The 21,355-nt window shown below is 33.8% G+C and overlaps 1 protein-coding gene across 3 annotated transcripts in view; it reads right to left on the reverse strand.

Moving 5' to 3' along the window:
• Pbp49 (proximal sequence element A Pbp49) overlaps positions 1–21,355 on the reverse strand; it is a 50,337-nt gene that overhangs the window by 12,027 nt on the left and 16,955 nt on the right. For all 3 annotated transcript variants that reach the window (XM_076479836.1, XM_076479835.1, XM_076479837.1), the window contains exons 3-5: positions 20,404–20,500; positions 9,957–10,106; positions 5,902–6,036 (exon numbers count right to left, since the gene is read on the reverse strand). In XM_076479836.1, coding sequence (XP_076335951.1) covers positions 5,902–6,036; positions 9,957–10,106; positions 20,404–20,500 — 382 coding nt within the window. The remainder of the gene's footprint in view (positions 1–5,901; positions 6,037–9,956; positions 10,107–20,403; positions 20,501–21,355) is intronic.

Raw genomic sequence — 21,355 nt, forward strand, 5'->3', positions numbered from 1 at the left:
ACTCCCAGGGAGAAAGTGTATTGGGAGTGGAAAGTCAATTAGCAATGAAGACAAAGCACCTAAAACATGCTTGTTTGTTTTTGTTGTCTATTTGGTGTCTATTGGTGCAAAGCAACTAGGCTATCTGCATCAAACAACCAGTAAAAAAATATAAAAGTAAAATCAATGTCAAATATAAAAATTAAAAAACTGTTACCAATACCACTGAGGATTTGATCTGAAAAAGTTTTTAGTATGTTGCTTCCTCCAAGCTAACTGACATGGAGACAAGCCTTAAATACAGGAGCGTAGTCCGTATATAGGACAGGCATGACAATGTTAACATCAGAGCAGACGGACTTGGTTGCAGTGTCAGTGAGCTCATTCTCAATGATACTGATGTGGTCTGGTATCTAGAAAAACTGGATAAAAATGGATGATAAAGAGAAACAGGTCAGTCAGTTTTGAATATTGACAAAAACAATGTGAGAACTAACATGAAGTAATTCTAGAGCCACTAGACAGTTAAGTGGGTTGGTATAAATAGTATAACTGGTGTGCTGCATAGCTTCTACATGATCCAGGGCAAGAGAACTAGCATTCAGTTTGGCAGTGAACACAAACTGTAGAGGGTAATTCTGTGTGCAACCATCAAACCATACCAGAACCAACAGAGTCACCTGATTTCAAACCATCTGTATAAATGGGAATAGAAGGATGGTTCAAAAGATATTTGGCAAATAAAAGATGGTACTTTCAATTGAAAGCATCTGCCTTACTTGGATGATTCGAAAAAGGTCACAGATGGGGTATTAATAAGCCATGGTGGGTTGGGCTGACCAGTGGAGACAGCAATGTCGTTTAAGGACAGATCTAATTCAGCCAGCTGTACCTGGACAAAAAGGTTAAAAGGAGCAATGGCAGACCATCTATTCTGAAAAAGCATAGCCCACTGAGGGAGGAAGACACATCCACAGGTGGGATGCTGTGGTAAGGAATGAAGTTTTGAAGCTTAAAGTAAGTTGCAAGTGGTGAAGGTGAAAAGGACGTTTGTGAGATTCTGTGTACAAACTCTGGACTGAAGAAATGTGAAAAGCTCTGTGCAGAGCTGAAGCCCCAGATGGTGAATACAGTATAACAGCTTTAAGGCCAAGATACTGGCAAAACCATAGACCAGAGATCAATAATTGAGTTTGGATAAAATGAGGGCATGATAGATCTTTAGCGTAGAACATTGATCTGCTTCCCAAGAGGTGGAAGAGAGGACAGAGAGGATGTTCAGCACCTTTATACATTTGACGCATAGCTGCTTGATGTGTGGTATAAAGGTCAGCTTATAATCGAAAATAATTCCCAAGAACTTTGCATCAGTGACTACTGGAAGGAGAAAATCACTGAGTTGGAGCTTGGGATCAAAGTGAATACCCTGTTGGTGGCACAAGTGGGTGATTGGAGTTATAGAGAAAGAAAAGGTAAAACCATTTGTTGTGGTCCACTTCAACAAATAACTGAGGGCAGTTTGAAGCTGCCACTCAATAAACCAACATAAGATGTGGAAGTCATTGACCAAGAGCCTGTTTGTAACAGTAGGAGAAAGTCATGAAGTAACAGCCTTACGCAGCACACTGAAAAGTGTGACAATCAAAATACAGCCCTGAGAAACTCCAATTTCCTGTGGAAAAGAATACGAAAGCATTGAGTCCATATGGAATTGGAATCACCAGTCCATTAAAAACTTCTGTATTAAAGTGTGTAGTCACATAACCCATATGAATGGTGGTCTTGAAAAACTACATACCTCCACGTTGTATCATAAGCCTTCTCAAGGTCAGAGAATACAGGAACAAGATGTTGTGTCCTGAGAAATAATTCCTGATTGACGTTTCAAGTCCACAGTGAAGAACTGTCTTTGGAACCCACACTGGGTGAGCAAGAGGAGTTTGTTTGATTGAAAGAACTAAACAAGATGAGCATTAACCAACTTCACTAAATGATTGAACAATAGTTTGAAGGAATCTTGGGATCCCTCTCATGCTTAGATAAAATGAGGACAACAGCCTAGTGCCAAGCACCAGGAAATACATTCTCCTGCCAAATCCAGTTAAAAACAATCAGAATAATAGCAATAAAGGCAGGAAAGAGATGACACAGCATCTCATAGTGAATATAATCACATCTGACTGATGTACTGCCGGAATGATGAAGAGCAAGCTTGAGTTACACCAAGGTGAAGAGGTGATTATAATCATAAAAATAATCAGCCCAAAATGAAAGAGACAACCACTCTACCCGAAACATGATGTCCAAAAGGCAGGCGATAAAACAGAAATGCTAAATGCATGAGAAAAGTTTTTGCCAAGAGTACTGGTGATGATCTAGGCATAAGAAACTTTCTGGACATCAGATAGCAAGATCAAAAAGGGGAGGGAAGTATACTGCTCACTGACATTCCTAATCATATGATTATGAAACTGCTGGTAGAAAAGATGCTGGTTGTGAACTTAATCCAGATTCCTTCTGCCAAGCATGGGCACAGGACCACTTAAAAGCAATGCAGTTTGAAAGTGTGGGATACCTACAAAATGATCAATGCCCCATGGGTCATTGTAAACCCCCCAAGAAAAGTGAGAGAAGAGTGAAGGGGACCATCAGAGAGATCAATAGCAGTAAAAGACTGAAGAGGTTCATGAGACCCAGTAATAAAGAGGGAAAGGTTGTGATCTGAGAGCATATGCTCTATAGAATGACCTCTCTCATCAATATCAGCACCATCCTAGAGGGAAGTACATCCATTAAAGCCTCCTAAGATTAAAATGGGAGATGGTAACTGTTCAAGGTCTGATAAATCAGAAGTCTCTCCAGCAGACAGGTAAAGAGAAATACAATCATGGTATGACCAATGGAAACAAGGATGGTTACAGGTTCTAAGGGTGTATCAAGTGGCAAAGACAGGGTGGGCACATGCTTGTTGATCAGCAGTGCCATTCCTCCATGCACTTGTCATCACAATCTGTCACTCCGGTACAAAGAAAGCTGCCAAAAGGTGACTGTATTGACAGGTTTCATAAACATTTCTTGGAAGGAAAGACAAAAGATGATAAGAATCAACCAAAACCTTAAAGTATTCCACATTCAAACAGAAATCTCAATAGTTCTACTATATCAAAGTGGCCATTTTTATTTATGTGGAGGAGAACCCTTTTGTTTTCGACTATGTTGAATGTGGTCTGTTGATCTCCATGGACATTGCCCTAGGTTGAGTGGACAGGTCTCTGTCAGTGGATGTGGATTCCAGAGACTGGGGGCGCGAATGAATAATTGTTCTGCATCTTGGAGCCAATGGAAGTAGACCTGGAGAACCAGTGGAATGGTGGGAGCATTGATAGGAGTAGACATTGACTCATCAACTCTTTTAAGTATGAAGAGTAAAAGACTGAGTGGAGATATGTCACAGAATACCTTGACTGGAGAAACCAGCAAGGATCTCTGACTCGCAAATGTTCTTCAAATCCCTTTTAAAAATAACTTCTCTTGAGGAATTAAGAGTAGCATGGGCATTCAAATGGAAGAGGAGTTTGGCATATTGTGTTGTAGAGGTTTTCACTAAAATATCTCAAAAGTGCAACTTCATTACTTACTTGGGGGAAGCCACCAAGCCCCTGCAACCCTTTCTGAATAAAAAGAGAGACATCTGCCCTAAATACTTCTCAGATAATGAATGAATAATAAGAAACCAAGGTGTGGAATCTGACTGTGATAATGACTGTGCAACAGGATTGAAAATGTGTGGTTGTTTTCTAATTATCTGTTGTTTTTTAATATTTTTCATGGACTGGAGTATCCATAATAAATATAATAAATTTCAGTGCCCACTAAACCCATCCACTATGGAGTACAACAAGGGAACTGACTACAATGCCAAAGAAGGACACTGCAGTAACACCAGGGTTTCTTGAGCACTATACTCAAACACAAGCATCAGAAACAATGGCCACAACACTCCCTGAGAAGGTCCACCACTAATACTTGGTTAAACCTAGCCTAAGAGGATTAGCCAATTGACCCTGGAGAGGGAGCCACCACAAGTCCACTTGTCTACAGGAATTCAACGCCAAAGTGGCATGTTGAGGTTGAACCTCTCAACGAGCAGGATCCTCTTTGCCCCTTGACAGGTTGTCATGCACAGAAAACATGTGGGTGGATGTTTAGATCCCACAGGAGGTAAACTAAAAGTACAGAACCTTTTCTTGGAGGTCCCCTCACCATGTACAGGAATCCATCTCGAGAGGCCTGGAACATGACCTTCCAGGAGATGCATGTCAATTGTGTGAGCTCAAAAAAGAAAATTCACTGTTTACAGCAAAGGGAAAAAGGATAAGTGTTCTATATTGGTGAGTGATATAAACCATCACAATAAGGAAGTCAAAATGAAACAGAATTAGTCACATCTAGACAAGAGGAAGAGAGTGAACTAAAGCACCTCAGATTGGTGGAAGTGCCAAATGTGAAATGGATAAAACATTTTATCTGTAGACCATTGTCCTGTAACCTCCTACTGATTAAATCACATCCCCCATCTTTGAAGATGAGCATCAGGGAAGAAAAACAACCCAGAAAAAGAGGAGGACACAGCAAACCCAACATTGTGGGTGATACATTTGACTATCAATGTATACAGACAAAGAATGAAGGTTGAAAATTAATAGGAAAAAGACTCAGATAATATAATACTTCTGTGAATGCAATTGAGGAGGAGAGCAATGGTCTTGATAAAGAAGGTGTTTGAAAATACTTACCTCAAAGAGACTAGAATGTGAGGAATGTAAGAGGAAAAATCCAACTATCCAACCTGACTGTGGAAGGAGTAAATAAGTATGTTAAGACTACTTCCATTTGAAAGAAACTAACAGAAGCCAGGCATCTAATGTATGGTGCAGGCAAAATCCCCAAAAATGTTGAAGTTGGATAGACAGCAGACCACCCCATAATAGACATAGGGCACCAGAACAAGCCCAAAGGTCAAGGCATGAAACTGGTACTGAATAACATGTTGAAAAAAAACAATGATAAGAATGTGTACCATGGGCATTTGTAGTCATGCAGAAACAGCTAACCCAAATGTGATCAAAGACTACATATTAAAATAGGGCACTCCCAAAACTGATTGAAGTGGGACTGATTAATCCAGAACTACAATCAGCACTGGCAAAATGGGTAAAGAACAGGAGGATGCAAAACATGTAAAATGAATAAATATGATAATGTCTAGGAATGAAATAAAAGAGCAAATAAAAAACAACTGAGTATAGCAACAAATATACTCCATGTGACACTAAATGTGCAGAAGTAATTAAAAAAACCAGAGGGGTGGAGAAAGAGAGCTAACTGTAAATCCCTATCAGCAGAGGATGGTAAACAAATAGCAGTGCCTGACCCTAGAAGATCCCAAAAGCAAAGCCTCATGTGGAGGGAAAGAACTAAAAATGGCAAACACCTCAATATGGAGGGAAGGAAGAAAATGTGTCTCATGGTAACCTAAGACAAAAGAAAAAAAATAAAGACTGAAAAAAGGGTGAGGTAAATGTCTGTGAAGTCTTATTACTGCTTTAATTTGACAACAAAATTACAAATACAATAAATCAAATCTCATTCCTTTGTCCAAGTAATGATTACAACAGCCTGCACTTAATCTTTGTTTTCTTTAGAAAAACTTTCACTGTTCATAACTGATCTTGTGTATATAAACATTTCACCCTTTAAAACTGAAAGCACAATATAAATGAAAGAACTATTGCAACATTTAAAGACTGTTAAACAATTTGTTAATCCACTTTATAACATCTTGTGGATTTTTCTCATCTGATATTTTTTGTATTGTATAGAAACAAAACAATTAGTAGAGTAATTAAGTGCAAAACATACCTCTGCTCGTAATTCTGGAGGGAAATTAGGATTTTCACTAAAATCTCCTGGTACTGCTATATCTGATACACAACCAATACTATCTCTGAGTTGAGTAAGTTTCTGTTGTCCTAGTACTGCTACCTCTTGGTCCACCTGCAAAGCAAACTATCATGTGAACTCATTGTTTTTATAAACAAATAAAATATGCTGAAATGAATAAAAAATATATTTATAATTTTTTCAACATAAAAAAGTTTAAAAATTTATATTCTTTTTAACAATTATTTTTAAAATAGGTCTAGATAAGTAGTAATCTATTATATCCAGCTCCAACCAATATCAGTACCTCTTAAATGATGGTAAGAAAAAGGGTACCCAACCAAGGGGATGAATTTTATTTTAGTGGAAGTTGTCCAGCTGGCAAATGGAATAGCACATTAGGTCTGTGGTAGGAGGAGTGTTTATACAGCATCCACACCAGTACAACATCACTGCCCTACTCTCAACTGAGTGGAATTGGGTACACCCAGGAGGAAACAGCTAGGAGATAAGTGGTAATGACAACCATACTCCACCAGAATGGGGGGATGCACTGATGAGTTTGGATGAATGCAGCATCAAAGGCAGTGAAGTGGATGATAAAAACAACTCTATTTTGAAAGCAGACCATTCCTGACTGAGCCAAGAGAAGGAGCAGCAATTCAATTCTACAGTATTAGTGGTATTCGATGAGTGTATGATATGGATAAACATTTATGATGCAAAACACCATGATGAAAATCCTACAAGCAGTATTGTACAGCATCTCATCTCAAAGGTGGGCATTACTGACCAGAATAGAAGGAAACAGCATATCCAAAAGAGGTTATCTGAAAAGAGTGGGCGAGAGGAAAAGAGGAGGCATCAACAGGAGCAGGCACAGAAATGGAAACAACTTCTGTTTTGGCCAAAGTGGTGCCATCAAGAGGATTTGACACTGAGTGGCATGGATGATGGAGAGAATACAAAAGGAAGAAGACAGAAGGGGGGCAGGCACAGAAGGGCCCCCAATCCTGACTGAAGGCACTGATAACTATAGCAAAAGGATGTGGTCTTGGGGGCCAAAACTGGGGAAACTTTGGATTTATTTGGGTGGCAAATGCATTTAGTTTCAAATTACCCCAGGGGAACACAACTAGCTAAACACTTGCAGGTTGAGGGACCACTCTGGGGAAGAATCCTGTTGGAATGAGATAAATCAATCACAGAGTCAGGACATCCAGTATATATTACATTGATAAGTGTGATGGCTCTGGCCCCAAAAAGAGGTCCAACATGTGGAAACAAAGAGACCTCAAGCAAGTGAATGACAGGACAAACATTAAGGGTATTTGAATAGTTGACTATTCTTCTTGAGGAAAATAAAGGGTTATATTTAATGAGTGTAATGAAATATATAGGCAAGGATGTTGATGTTACATAAATTGGATGTTCAATATAAGTTGGCTTTGAGAACTAGCCAACATAATCTAGTTATTTATTTCAGGTTTACTTTGTGCCAAAGAAGTGTGTAAAGTGAAATAACTGTTATAAGAACTATTAACCAATTTATACAAAGATAAAATAAAAAATAATGGCAAAAGGTGGTAGAAAACAGAAAAATTAATCATGTGGCACAATATACAGGAAATCACACAGATATAAAGAAATTTAAGCAAGAATGACACTAACAATGTAAACAAAGTTTATTTACAAATTTGGTTTTGAAAATCTTTTTCAGAGATATGTGAAGGTCAACAAACCTAGAATCAAGATTGATACTATTTGGTGTCACAGTATTAAACAGTTATCCAATAACCTTCTTTAATTTCTCTGTTTCTGTTAAATGTATAATTTGTCTCTACACCAGTCAGTTTAATATCTTCAAAAGTGTTTCCAGGCATGTTAAAGCATTTTGCAACCATCTGAGTATCTGCAAGAAGTGGAAATACTGCAGGTTATGCAGATAATGATTAAAATGTGAATTGCTAATCCTGATGCAAGTGCAGTAACCATGGATCCATGACCAAGGTTTTTCACATGTCCAGAAATTTTCAGAGCTGATTCCCACAGACCCAAAAAGGATATGATAGTCACTGCTGCTACTCATGGCATTTCAACCAAGTGTAGAAACCCATTGGATATGGACAGGACCTATTCTGGACACTAAAAGATGGAGAAGCTGATGCCAGAGGTTGGGACACAGAGGTTGGAAGGAAACCCCAGCAGTCAAGTAATAGCTGTAGTGTGAGAATAGGTATATTTAAAAATAAACATTGAAGACTGGTAAAGTCCAATTACTGTCCATATGACAGAGTTTCTTAGTGGTAACACACAATCATGGATTTAAAAAGAGCTTTTGACAAACAATGTGTGCCAACCTGCCTTTGTACACTGAAGTATTCACTGTTATTTTTACGTAAAGAGTAAATATATTTTTGTGCACAGTTTTATGGATTAAACATAGGACTCATAATGTTCCACTAATCCAAGATGTAAAATGTAAGATAATAAAAGCTACCCAATCCTTCTCAGAGTGTGACAAAGAATTTTTAAGATTTGTGTCATATATAATAAATACAGTTAATCTTTTTAAATACTCTTATTATTTTATCTTTTCAATGGATCTCACATAAGTTTGATTATCAATAAAACAAAAATCTAATAACAATGAAATACACAAACAGTGTGAACAAATCTTGCATTTCTTTTAATGTGAAATTCAATGTGTTCATCATTGTTTGATCTTCAGTTGGTTTATTATGCCAGTGGAATACAACATCTACTTAAATATTATACTTCTACGTTCAGATCTTAACCAGAAACAGCTGTAACCTAAAATTTTATACAAAACTACAATCTCAATGGTAGTCTTACATGATTATTTGTGTTTGTATGTCACGTACAAAACAACAAACTTGTACAGTCACACGTTAAATTAATTTCTCTGATAAATAGAACTGTTTTTAGCTGAGTTAAATTAAATGAGGGCTTAACTCTAAGAAAAAAATATTTTAAATCAGCTTTAATTTCATGTTAGAAGGAAAACATGCTTGCACATGTGAACTGTTGCATAGTTTCTTGTTGATCTATCTAGGTCATCATATACACAGCTTATATAACAAAGTAACAATATGGATAATAAAAACAAATTATGAAAATAAATGATTACTTGAAATACAAATATGCATCAGAAGACATTTAAAAATTCACAATATCCAAAGCCATAATGAAGCCAAATTATTAACTGAAACAATGTTTGGCTACTAGATTTCAAAATTGAAAGACAAATCCAATGACACAATTATCACCATTTAAAAACAGTGTTAAACTTAATTTACCATAAAGAAAAAATTTAAATTTCAAAAATAATAAAGCAAAGATTTTTTCTTATTTGCCAAATAACAATCACTTGAATATAAAATCACTGTCTTAATGGCAATGGCTTAAGTAACCAACATACTTAATCAATACAATTTTATGCAATTAATGTTATCTGGAACATTTTGATCCAGGATGTTAATTTCATTATAGCTAATACAATGTTATAGTGAACTGATATATTACAGAATTACAACTGCTTAACAGAGTTTAAAACACATAATTATTTGTAGGTTTGTTGAAACTGTGGACTTTAATTGGTTTTAAAGTTTCTTGCAAATGTAAATGTTTTGATGCTAAATGTATAGGCAAAAATGATAAATGATTCAGATACAACACTATCTTTAAGAATTATATAAAGTAATGTTTACCTCGATACATGCAAAGAATATGGATTCCACTATGTCAAAAATAATTTAAAATTAAATATTTTAGTTAAAAGAGATATTTTTTATGGTTATGAAATGTTATAAAATTAAATTTTTCCATTTTAATGTAACAGGAGATAATAGTTTAGTGACTGTATATCGAAATTGCTGCTTGATGAGACAGTTTAAACAAAATATTTGCTCCAGTCATTTCTAGTTATGGTATTTTTTAAAGCTCTAAATAGGAACTTTATTACTAACCTTAAAGAAAATAAAGAAAAAATTAAAATTTTATAGTTTTCTCACCAGTAAGCTTTCAACTCCTCTATATTTTTGGTTTGATACAATTTGAACTGGTCTGAAAATCTGAACAGTCAGCAAAACATCTGACAACATACTAAGTTTAACTTTACTGGATATCTTCTTTGACTGGCTGTTTGTTACTCCACCCAAGCACTGCAAAACAATAAACAACAATAAAAAAACATGTTTGTCATGATAACTAGTTTTGTGTATCAAATAAATAAAAAGCTGCACTCCCTGATTAATTACATAAATAAAAATATTAACTTATACATATACTATAAAAGTTACTTTTATATCTATAAATTTAACTGCACAATAAAAGTAAGGAGTATTATGTTATAACTATATTTCATGAGACATTGTGTGTGATGTATAAATACATTTAATTCTTGTAACAAAATTTTTCAGAATAACCTCATTCTTTTCAAACATTTTTTTTTGTGTGAATTCTCAAACCTGCACACAACACACTGATATTTAAACTTTCCTTATATTTAATAAACACAATTCTAGCTTGTAAACTAGTTAGAATTGGTAATAAACATTTAAGAATACACTTCACACAATGGTACATTTTCAAATAATGATCACTGCTTTCTAAACAATAAAGGTGGAATTTGTACTTAGAATAAAAATTGTTACACTGTTTTTAGTAGAGCCATTATAACCATTTAGACCATCCTATTTTATACTTCTGACTACTTCCAAACTATATATAAAAAACATTTTCTTTACCCAAAACTAATTTCTCAAATGTTTATACAACCTCCTCTTCAATTTTTTTTAATGTTATAATTGTTATCACATCTGTAGGTAAACTATTTCACAACCTCACTGCCCTATTAGAAAAGTGACACTGCTTTTAATTTATATGTCATAAATTTCAACAATCATAAAGCCTTAACAGTATCTCCTAAAACCCTTTTCTCTCCTATGAATGATTTTAATAGCTCTTACTTGTTCCCTCTGCAGCAATTCAACATTCTGGATACAATATTCCAAATGAGGTCTAATAGCACCTTATGAAGTGAATTGATAACATCCTTTAACATGTACATTATTTTGATATTTAACAATATCATTATGTTTAAAACCAGATATAATCTTACGTTGCAAGTAAACGTTCATTAGTGCTTTGTTGGTTGCTTAGTGTTAGTTTCACTTAATGAATCTGAAGCATCTCCTTCACCTTTATCATAGCCTCGTTTTCAACTTTACTAATTACTTTCAATGTTCCTTCTTTTGGAGGGTGTGAGACTACCTAATATTCACCTAGTACATATTGAAATTGCTTGAGCTGTTCTAGAACCTAGAATTACAGTAAATAATTACATAGTTTTACTGCTGGTGTAATTTATAAACTCACATAAACTGGATGTAGTTAAGTTTTATGACAAATTTTAGTCTGAGTAACTCCCGTTGTACAGGTTCACAAGTACTGGTGATTCTGTGTACATGCTGTGAGACATTTCACAAGTTTGTTTTTTTAATATGAATTGGATCAAAACTGTCAAATTAATTGTACAGTCTGATGCAGATGGGTTTCTGATAACATCAAAATACCCTTGTTTATTGAATACACACTTGCATCAACAAAAAGTACAGCACAGTATTATTGCAATTCACAAGAGGACTTAATGTTAACATATCTACTATTCATAAATTCTACAAATTTCACAATTTAATTTTCATTTGTAAGTGCTATCAAAATGACATCAATATAGTACTTTCAAACAAGCAGTTTTAATTTAATAGAACAATTCCTCAGCCAACTATTCTGATACCACACATGGAAACATAGTAATATAGGCTCTAACTAGATTCTAATTTTGAATCCATCAGTCTGTCCATAAAATTTACCATTGAAGTGACAAATATAATTTTTCATAGCAAATTCCATCACTTGTATAAAACATTATTTGCTAAGTCCATGAACACACATAAAAAACATTAAACAATTGCTTCCTTTCAGGTTATTAAACTACAACATCATTATGCTATATGCAAGATTATGTTTGCAAATCTCAAAGAATAAATTAAACACCATAATGAAAAGAGTATATCTAGAAGTTCACATTTAATTTGTTATTAGATCTTTTCTGATAACTTGAAACATTTCAAGTTTAAAGATTGAATCCAAATCTCTCAACAGTTACAGGTCATTTATGAATTCTGCTGCACAGTGTGTGAGAGTATCTACTCAATTTCACTGTCAGAAGACTGGGGATTTGTTTTAAAGAACACTAATCCTAAGTTCAAGGATAGTTCAAGCAAAACTCAATGTGCACTAGATGAATGAGATATGATCTCATCCACTTGTCAGAGTTTTGTATATGTTGCTGGAATTCTTCTGCAGTAGGTCTGCGACTTGTTGGCAATATATTCAAACAATAAATTATAAGCACACAGTGCAGTTGTTTTAAAATAATATATTTAAAACAAGTCAAATGGAAGTACAAAAGTTAACATTTTCCTAATGGAAATACACTTTCAGTTTAAGAAAATGTTCATTTCAAAACATATCGTCCACTGACAATATAGCTAGAATCCCATACTGAGAAGTTGGAGAGGCCAGTGTGAGCAAGATCCATACAGAAAGTGTCTGCACAGAACAGTGTTGTTCCAAGATAAAAGTGGAACACAAGTGGAGGAATCACACTTCATCCAGAATAGATATACTCTTTACCTGGAACCTAGTTCCTGTATCAAGAGTGGAATAATACATAAGTAACCACCATTACAAGCCAGCCCTGACAAGATAGTTGAATTTCCAAAACTCAGAGTTGGAATGAAAGGGGTCTTGGTCCCTATACACTGATGTCTAAAGCTATTGGATCATAAAGTCACAGGTACATATACTTAAGAGTGGATCCCAGCCTGTACCACAGAGTGATGCATTTGGCACAATCAGAATAACCATGATAAAATAAGCAACTCTGAAGTTGACAAACCTTCTCCTCCACCTGAAAAAGTCCAAAAGCAATACCCCAGACTTGGAATGACAAGGCTGTGTATGTCTTAATTAATCAATGGAACAGATCTCATTCTCTAACAAAATGGGTAGGGAATATTCCATTTGTCCATGGAATTATGGAGGAGATGTGAAACCTGAATTAATCAAGGCCTTAGGATGACACAACTCCACGTTCAGAATTATGAGAAGACAGTGGACCTTCCATGAACAATATACAAAACTAATGTCAATCAAAAAGAAGTACTATGCACACCCCAAATGGATATTGTAGTCTCAAATATGAACCAAAATTACAAGTAGACTCCTGCAGATGCTCTTGTCACTCCAACTGACATCTGGGAAAAGCATCTAGGGACCTGAGTAGGAGGGCCACTAACTTTGCCCTCTTTTCCAAAGAGTGGAGGAACGTATTCTAACAACCTGGATGAAAAGACTGTCCACAACCTCAGTGACTGGAAGTGGGGTTATAGTAAGGACTTCCTTCCTCCATTAATAGAATATGGAGGGAAAACAAGTTGGGGTGCATAAGAAACAGTGTTCTGGAAACAGTGAATTAAGTGAACCAAGTTCTCTAAACTTTTGTAAGCAAACTTTACACATGACAGTCCACGAGTGACTGTTCATGATAATATGGTAAAAACCATCTAGTAAACACCTAGATGGTCTTATAGAACATCCCATTTTGACAGAGCCTGTTGCAATCAGTGGTAAAAATAGTCAAGTTGGTTGTTAGTGTGGAATTAGACTGAGAGAAGCACAACTGACTGGACAAAATTCACCACAAAGTGCCCTGGAAAATTGAGAGTCAAGATTGTGGAAAAAAATACCCCCTTTTCCTTATAATCCAACAGATGTTGATAAAAATGGCTATGGGGTAGAGTAAAACTGCCTGAGCATATAAATAATGTGAGTGAAATGCATTGGGAGAAGTCTGAATACCAACCTGTAAAATGTCTCCCAGTGGATAAATGAAATTGGTAGGAAAAGACAAATGTGTTAAATTTTATGAGATATAACTCAGAAATACCTTACCTTAAAGACTAAATATACAAAATATATATATTTGGGAATCCATCTCTAAGGAAATGGGGAAATATCAAGGAAAACTGAAGGATCCCAATGTATATGTAGTTAAGACAATCACCATAAGAGGAGGTAAAATGGGTCACATAACACTTCCAGGATTAACAAGCCATAACAAATTATCAGATTACAATCAATTGCAGAGGTGATAAAACAAATGTCAAAAGAATTGCAGATATTGATGTATCCCCTTCCCTAGTTGCCAGAGACTTGTGAAGAAAGAACTTATCAGGATAGAGCAAGACTTAAGGGAGAAAGTCCTACAAATATGCCAATGATTCCTACTTATAACATCAACATGTTGGCAAATAGATGAAGGAGGGTACCAGGCATGTCTATCCCATCATTTAATAAAATATTAAATCTCTCATCTTGAACCAGAAAAATCACGAAGTAGAAGAAACTAAATAGTTCCTCCCACACCAAGGAAAACACAGACTCAAAGAGGACAAAGAATAGCCCCAAAAATCCAAATAATTATTTGAAAAAAAAAGAGTAGAAGGAGGATTCAAACTGGACTCATGAGAAGATGACTTAGTAACTAAAAGTGTCAGAAAACAGAATCCAAATTCTTTCCAGGATCAACAAAAAAGGCAACTTCAGAAGCCCTTGGAAAAATACATCCCAAGACAAATGAAAGTCTCCATCTTTCAGCAGATAAAAACATGGACAATCTGAACCAAAAGTAAATTCCTCTCCTTCGACTGTAAAAGGACGCTAGATAATAAAGGAGAAGTAAGGGAAGTTGGAATAGCTGCCTTGTCAACAACAGTAACATGGGAATTCACACTCACAAATATCACATTTAATTTGTTTTTTCTTGAACTTAATGAAATCCACAAGTCAGCATAAAAATCACAATCCATAATACTTTGTCAGAGAAAACCATGACCAACACTTTGTTAAGAAAAAGTGATTACATTATCTAAGTGAGGTACTTATTTAGAGTACCAGAATAGAGGACACATGAGAGTGGAGAAATATGCAAGTTAGATATTGCCAAAGGCATTTAAGTAGGGTATAAAGGATTGGAGCATTCAAGACTAATGCTTAGATAGCCAAAGCCAATGCTGAAAAATAGCTATGTTCTCAGTGGATGGTAAGTATGTTTTGGAAATTCTTTACAGAATATCACAGTTTTATGTAGGATTCTAAAAACTTATCCCAGAATCCAACTGACAAGATCAATTATTTTTTAATTACTTTGTTTCTTACTGTACAATTTGCAATAGATTAATTTAAGCTACTCTATGGGTAACCACAGTTGTATCCCAAACATGAAATAATTGTCTCCTTTTTGTCAAAGTCCACACAAATGAGATCAGGTTCTTTAGCAGACCCTTTGACAAATTATTCTCCTTATTTCTCTTAAATTCACATTAAAATATCACCTGATAAGTTTAAGCATTCAAGTACAGCTAACTTCATGTTTTCAAAGTTCTTTTTTCTGACTGATCTTCAGTTCACTTGTCTATATTTATATGTGCCCAACTAAGGCCTCAAACATTTTATAAACTATTTGCATGCCACTATAACATAGCAATACTCACAGTAATGAAAAAATACAGAAGCTTTGAGTAAGTTGGTGTTAAGAGTACTTATAACAAGTGAACCATACACACAATGCATGACTCTTACAGTTATGCAACCCAACTTGTCATAACTATTGCCTTTAAAATAATTACTTTTAACTCTCTTGTTATGAAAAGTGATTGATAAATAAATATATCATCTAATAATTTAAATAATAATGCTTACACTAAACAGTCTTGCTTATCCAACAATCTCCAAAATACTCAAAGTAATTCATAAAGCTGAAAACATGGCCATGTTGTAGGTGAAATTGTTTCAGATCCTTCATAACAAGCCAAAATTAATAATAAACAAAATGCTATTGAACCTTTACTCACACTTTAGGTATTTAAATTTTATTTCAACTTTCACACACTACTGTGTAATATAGTTATGTTGAAATTATTACCAGCTAAACAACACTGACTAGACATTTTGTAAAGTTATGTACTAGATGCCTTTCTCATTAACTGTATCTAGTTTTTCCCACAAAGCTGCATTGGTAATTTATGTTGTGATAAATTAGTACAAATAACCTTTCAACATGACATTAAACAACAAAAAGGAACCATCTGGTCAACTTAAGTAATATATCCACTAAATTAAACAATAAAAAAAACTTAATTCTTATCATTCAAATAGTTATCTAGCTTTCTCTTAAACTCCCTTAAATTAGTTGTATCTACCACAACCAATGGCAATCCATTCCAAATGCCAGTTGTCCTGTTGGAAAAATAAAGCTATCTCAGCTGAAGATGATTCCTTCCCTTTCAAACTTTATGTTCACTAATCTTTCTACCCTAATCACCAAACATGAAAAAAAAGATTATGTTTCAACATTATCAATTTCCCCTAACAATCTTAAACACTTAAATCAAGAGAACACAAGATCAGAGGTCTTAACATATCCTCTTATAATAATCTTTCCATGTTTGGGTAATTTACAGAAAAGCAAAAATTATAAAATTTGATGAGTAATAAAACTCCAAAGTGTCATTATTTCAGTAAGATTCCAAATTACTGAAACATTACTGAAATTATTTTATCTGAAAAAGAACTGTCAACAGATGTTTTACACACACACAGTGTGTATCTCATGGTTCATAGAAATTTTTAAATTCCAAATTCTATGCCTTTTACATGTTTCCCCGTGCTAATTTTTTCATGTCACTTTTGAAACAGTAGATATACATCTGCTACATGTAACATAAATGAAACAAAATATTCAATCACTCAAACTTTACTACATATAAGTTCAACTAAGTAGAAAGTATTAAGAAGACCCCTAAAAAGTCAAATGAATTTCTGACAAATGGGACACAGAATAAGAGAAACAGATCTTTGACTTTGTTTATTGTTGATATGAAATTTGAATTTCCAAACTCGAGTGTTTTAATTTTAATTAAAATGTTTTATTACAATAAAATTCAATTTATTAAAAGTAAAAGCTAACATTTCAAAGCAATAGCTTGTTAACAATGTAAACAAGTACATTAAGCAATAAGAAGTTACCTAATCTTCTTTTTCGTGGTTTAAACCCTTCTCATCCATGTAATTAACCAAAATGTGAGCAAAATAAAGTTACAATGTGACTGTAACCTACAAAGTAGTAAGACAGTCATGTTCATTTTAAATAAGGTACAATGCAGAAACTCTGCAAATATTATATCAACCTCAGATAGTGGGCATAGAGGAGCCTTGTGATATGAAGATCTCAGGATGGATTCCATTACCACCAAACTTACTTGTCCTACTGTTTTCACAGTAGAGCTGTTAAGGTTATCTGCTACTTTCCCTAATTTTGAGCTGCTGATAAAAGGAAAGGAAATTGGCTGATGGAATCCACCACATTATTTTTCGTTTGTATTTGTACAACTTATAAACAAGTCAGAAGAACAGCTATGAGAAACAGTAACTTTGACTCTCATATTAATAAACATTCTTAAACTGAAAGCATTTAATATTTGGAAAACAGGTTGGAATAGAGGCCCATCAACCTGGTACAGATTCACAGATGATGTATTTAGAGTATGGAACACTAATTTAGTCTCCTATTAGTTTCTATGAGTTCTTGAATACTATTAATAAAATTTTACTTTGCTTATGACAGATCGGGTAGAAAGTTATCATTTTTAAATAATAAAATTCTCGTCAAGGATGGGGAAATCATTATTAGTATATTTAGCAAATCATCCACTAAAGCCTTTTGCTTACATTTCCACTCACATCATCACTCTGCAAAAAAAGAGGTGCAGTTATTGAGTACCTACTTAAGATTGATAAATTTTGTAATATAAAAAGAAGAGAAGAGAAGAGACTTGGGGAAAATTTAACTTAAAAAAAATATTTATTCAAAGAAATTCATACAAACATGATAATAAATTTTGATAGACAAAAAGAAAACTTGTTCCCTTGAAACAGAGATAAAGTGCATTTAAAGCTCAGGTTACTTGGGTGATTCCATATATAAATGATAATATCACCACTACACTGAAAAGAATAAACTAGACAATCAGACTTGCCTATTAAAATGGTATTAAATTCAGGCAACTCCCTTAAATAATTAATAACATGTTCAGCATAGAAGAAAGGAACAATGTATGAAACATAGCTATAAAGCCACTAAATATGGACTACATAGTCAATAACAATAACACTAAATATGGACTACATAGTCAATAACAATAACACTAAATATGGACTACATAGTCAATAACAATAACACTAACTATGGACTACATAGTCAATAACAGAATGCCGTATAAACTAGTTATTTGGAGTTTGACTTCAAATTTAGTTACAAACACATTTACTTAAATCTAGGTACGGAGATGCAAGTGGAGTACACAAGTTCTCAACTTAAGGAAGTTGCTAGTACAAAGAATTGACTCATGGACTGAGATTCAAAAACTCGTATAACACTTTAATGTAGATTATTAAGACACTTGGCTACATTGAGACTACCAAAAGCATCTTGGAAAGATTCAGTAGCAAATTTACTAAACTCCTTGGTCTGAGCAGTTAACTGTTCCTTAAATAAACTTTCAACAATATTCATTAAATTGCTTATTAGAACTGATAAGCTAACAACTATAACATTATGTGAAAAATGCTTAGACATTCTCTCTTCATGAGCTCTCTTTTATACTAGACATTTACATCAGCTTCTGAAATACATTTGACTAAAAGAAACAGTAATAATTACTAAAATGGATCTTGAATGGGAAATGTTGGTAACATGTTGCAATACAGACATTTTCTGAAACTTTCTTGGTTTGGGCAAACTTAGGCCAGGCAGCCTAAGGATCAATAATGACCTCTTTGGCAGCAGGTTCAGAAACGTTTTGCTCAAAAATACAAGTTTTTTTTTGTTTGCACGCATTTCTCCTCAATTTATTTCTAATCAAAGTTCTGTCAGTTGTTTACAATTTCCTTTCTATTCTTTTATATAGAACTTACTTCCTGCCCATAACAAAGCTAGCATAAACCTTCTCACAGCTTTCACTCCACTGCTGGTGCATCTGTTTATATAGTTAAGACAAAACACTGGTTTACATTACAGCTTGGAATGAATTTTGGTTTATACCGATCATTTACATTTCTTTTCTTTACATGACATGTATTATTATGTTATACATGTAAGTTCTTCAAATTATATTTTTCACTGCTTGAAGCATTTTAAAGTATCATAAGCTGTCTCAAATGCTTTAACAGTAAGAACATTGTTTATGAAGTAACTTGTACCAAATGTTTTAGTGCACATACAGAGAGAAACTTGTCAACTTGTACATGACTGAGTATTTGAACATGGCATCCAAAACCTCAATACTAATAATGCTATTGCAGGATATTACAGAAAAGAATACAAGATACAACATGCAGACCACATCTTATGAAATTTCAAAATTTTATCTGAAACTGAAAAGTTAGGGAATCCATTTTAACCAAAAAAAGAAACCTAAAATGAGCAAATTTAAATGTTGGCCCTTAGTATAAAAATATTAATAGTAGTCTTAAGTTTTTAGTATCTTCAATTTAGATGAAGTCTTTGTATGCATTCATAATGGTTAAAATATAAAATATAATTTTAGACATTATTTTGTGTATGTATTGATATAGCAGGATGAAGTAATACTTACAGATAGAAGTAAGAAAAGGTATTTCACGTAAGTGTTCTATTCTAAATATTATGATTCTTATAATTTACATGTTGGTTCACACATATACTTACTATTGTTGATTTGTTTCAACAATTTAAACCCAAAAATGTTTGATATTACTTTAACACGGTTTGAACTTTCTAAACAGATGTATCACTATTCAATTTACTGATGACTGTTCCAATTTAGATGTAACTAGATTAGTGAACTTGAAGTTGTAAAAGCAAAATATTGAGCTGATAAAGATACAAGTTGTGATTTTGTTTACTTTAATATGAAATGTGTTGTAATAAAGTCCATTTTGTATCAAATAAAGTTGAGAATAGCAAATTCAATTAGACATTTAATATCAGTAAAGTTATTGTAATTTCTACAACAGTAATATCATGACAACCATATCTACACTGTATAAACAATTTTCAGAAATACAAATTTTAAAATGGTGAACAAATATGTTATACAAGTAAAACTAGTATTACTTTGGTATGCACTTAACCAATCAGAAAGAGAAAAGATAACAAATCCCACTTTTACCCAAAAAACTACATCTACTGTAGGTATATACAATCATTGTAACTACAAATTATTATGTTAACTGAACTTGTAACAGCATCATCAACTCTCTAAATGTGCTACTTTAATCTTTATTCACACTTACTACTCTCTCAGGATAATCTTGCACTTTCAACCTGTCATATACAAATTTTTTATAGTTCACATCATTTTTTCGTTTCTCCAGTTCACCTTTTTGAATCCTACAAGTAGAGAAAAAAGAGGAAGAAAGAATATTTTACACAAGTTAAAACTGACAAAAATCAAACACTTAGCTATAACTACTACCTTGAGAATTTTTCACGTAATGTATGATAAAATTCATACCTTCTATAATTATAATGTACAGGCCAGCCACGACTTGTTTTAATCTATTACCTTTACCTAACATCCACACTATACTTATCCAGTCTTATAAAGTGACATTACTTCCTTTAAGTTACCAATATGTAGGAGAATGGTGGGCAGTGTTAATTATGAGTAATTAGCTCTTTTAATTCCAGTTTAATTCTAATATATTGATTCTTCAAATACAATATTTTGCCTCTAACATTGCTCTGCACTATATTCTCCAAACTGAAATAGAGATAAGGTAGAGAAAAACTACAGTAATACAAGTTGTAAAGGACCTTCTGTAGTATAATGGTAATTATCATAACTCACTAGGAAGACTAACAGGTAAATACAAAAACTACTGTCAATCACCTGAAGTTGGTCTTTCCAGTCCTGGTTCAAAGTTATTTGATGTTATGGCTATTTTCGAAAAGTAAAGTAATAAAAGTTTTAAAAGACTTGTAGCAAAATTTTAATAATAACTCACCAGCAGTGTTAGTCACCTGAAATTGACCTCTCCAGTCCTGATTTCAAGTTATTTAATGTTATGGCCATTTTCTAATTTCAAATCAAATTAGATGAACTTTGATTCTTAAAAGAGAACCACATTAAAAGGTCTAATGTATAAATTAAAACCTTAAATGGCATTAAAAAGATTAACAAACTTTAAAAACCTAAAAACATTACCAAGGTGGACAGTGTCACCATCACCAATAACACTGTCT

This window comes from Tachypleus tridentatus, chromosome 13 (assembly GCF_004210375.1).
Source record: "Tachypleus tridentatus isolate NWPU-2018 chromosome 13, ASM421037v1, whole genome shotgun sequence".
NCBI lineage: Eukaryota > Metazoa > Arthropoda > Merostomata > Xiphosura > Limulidae > Tachypleus > Tachypleus tridentatus.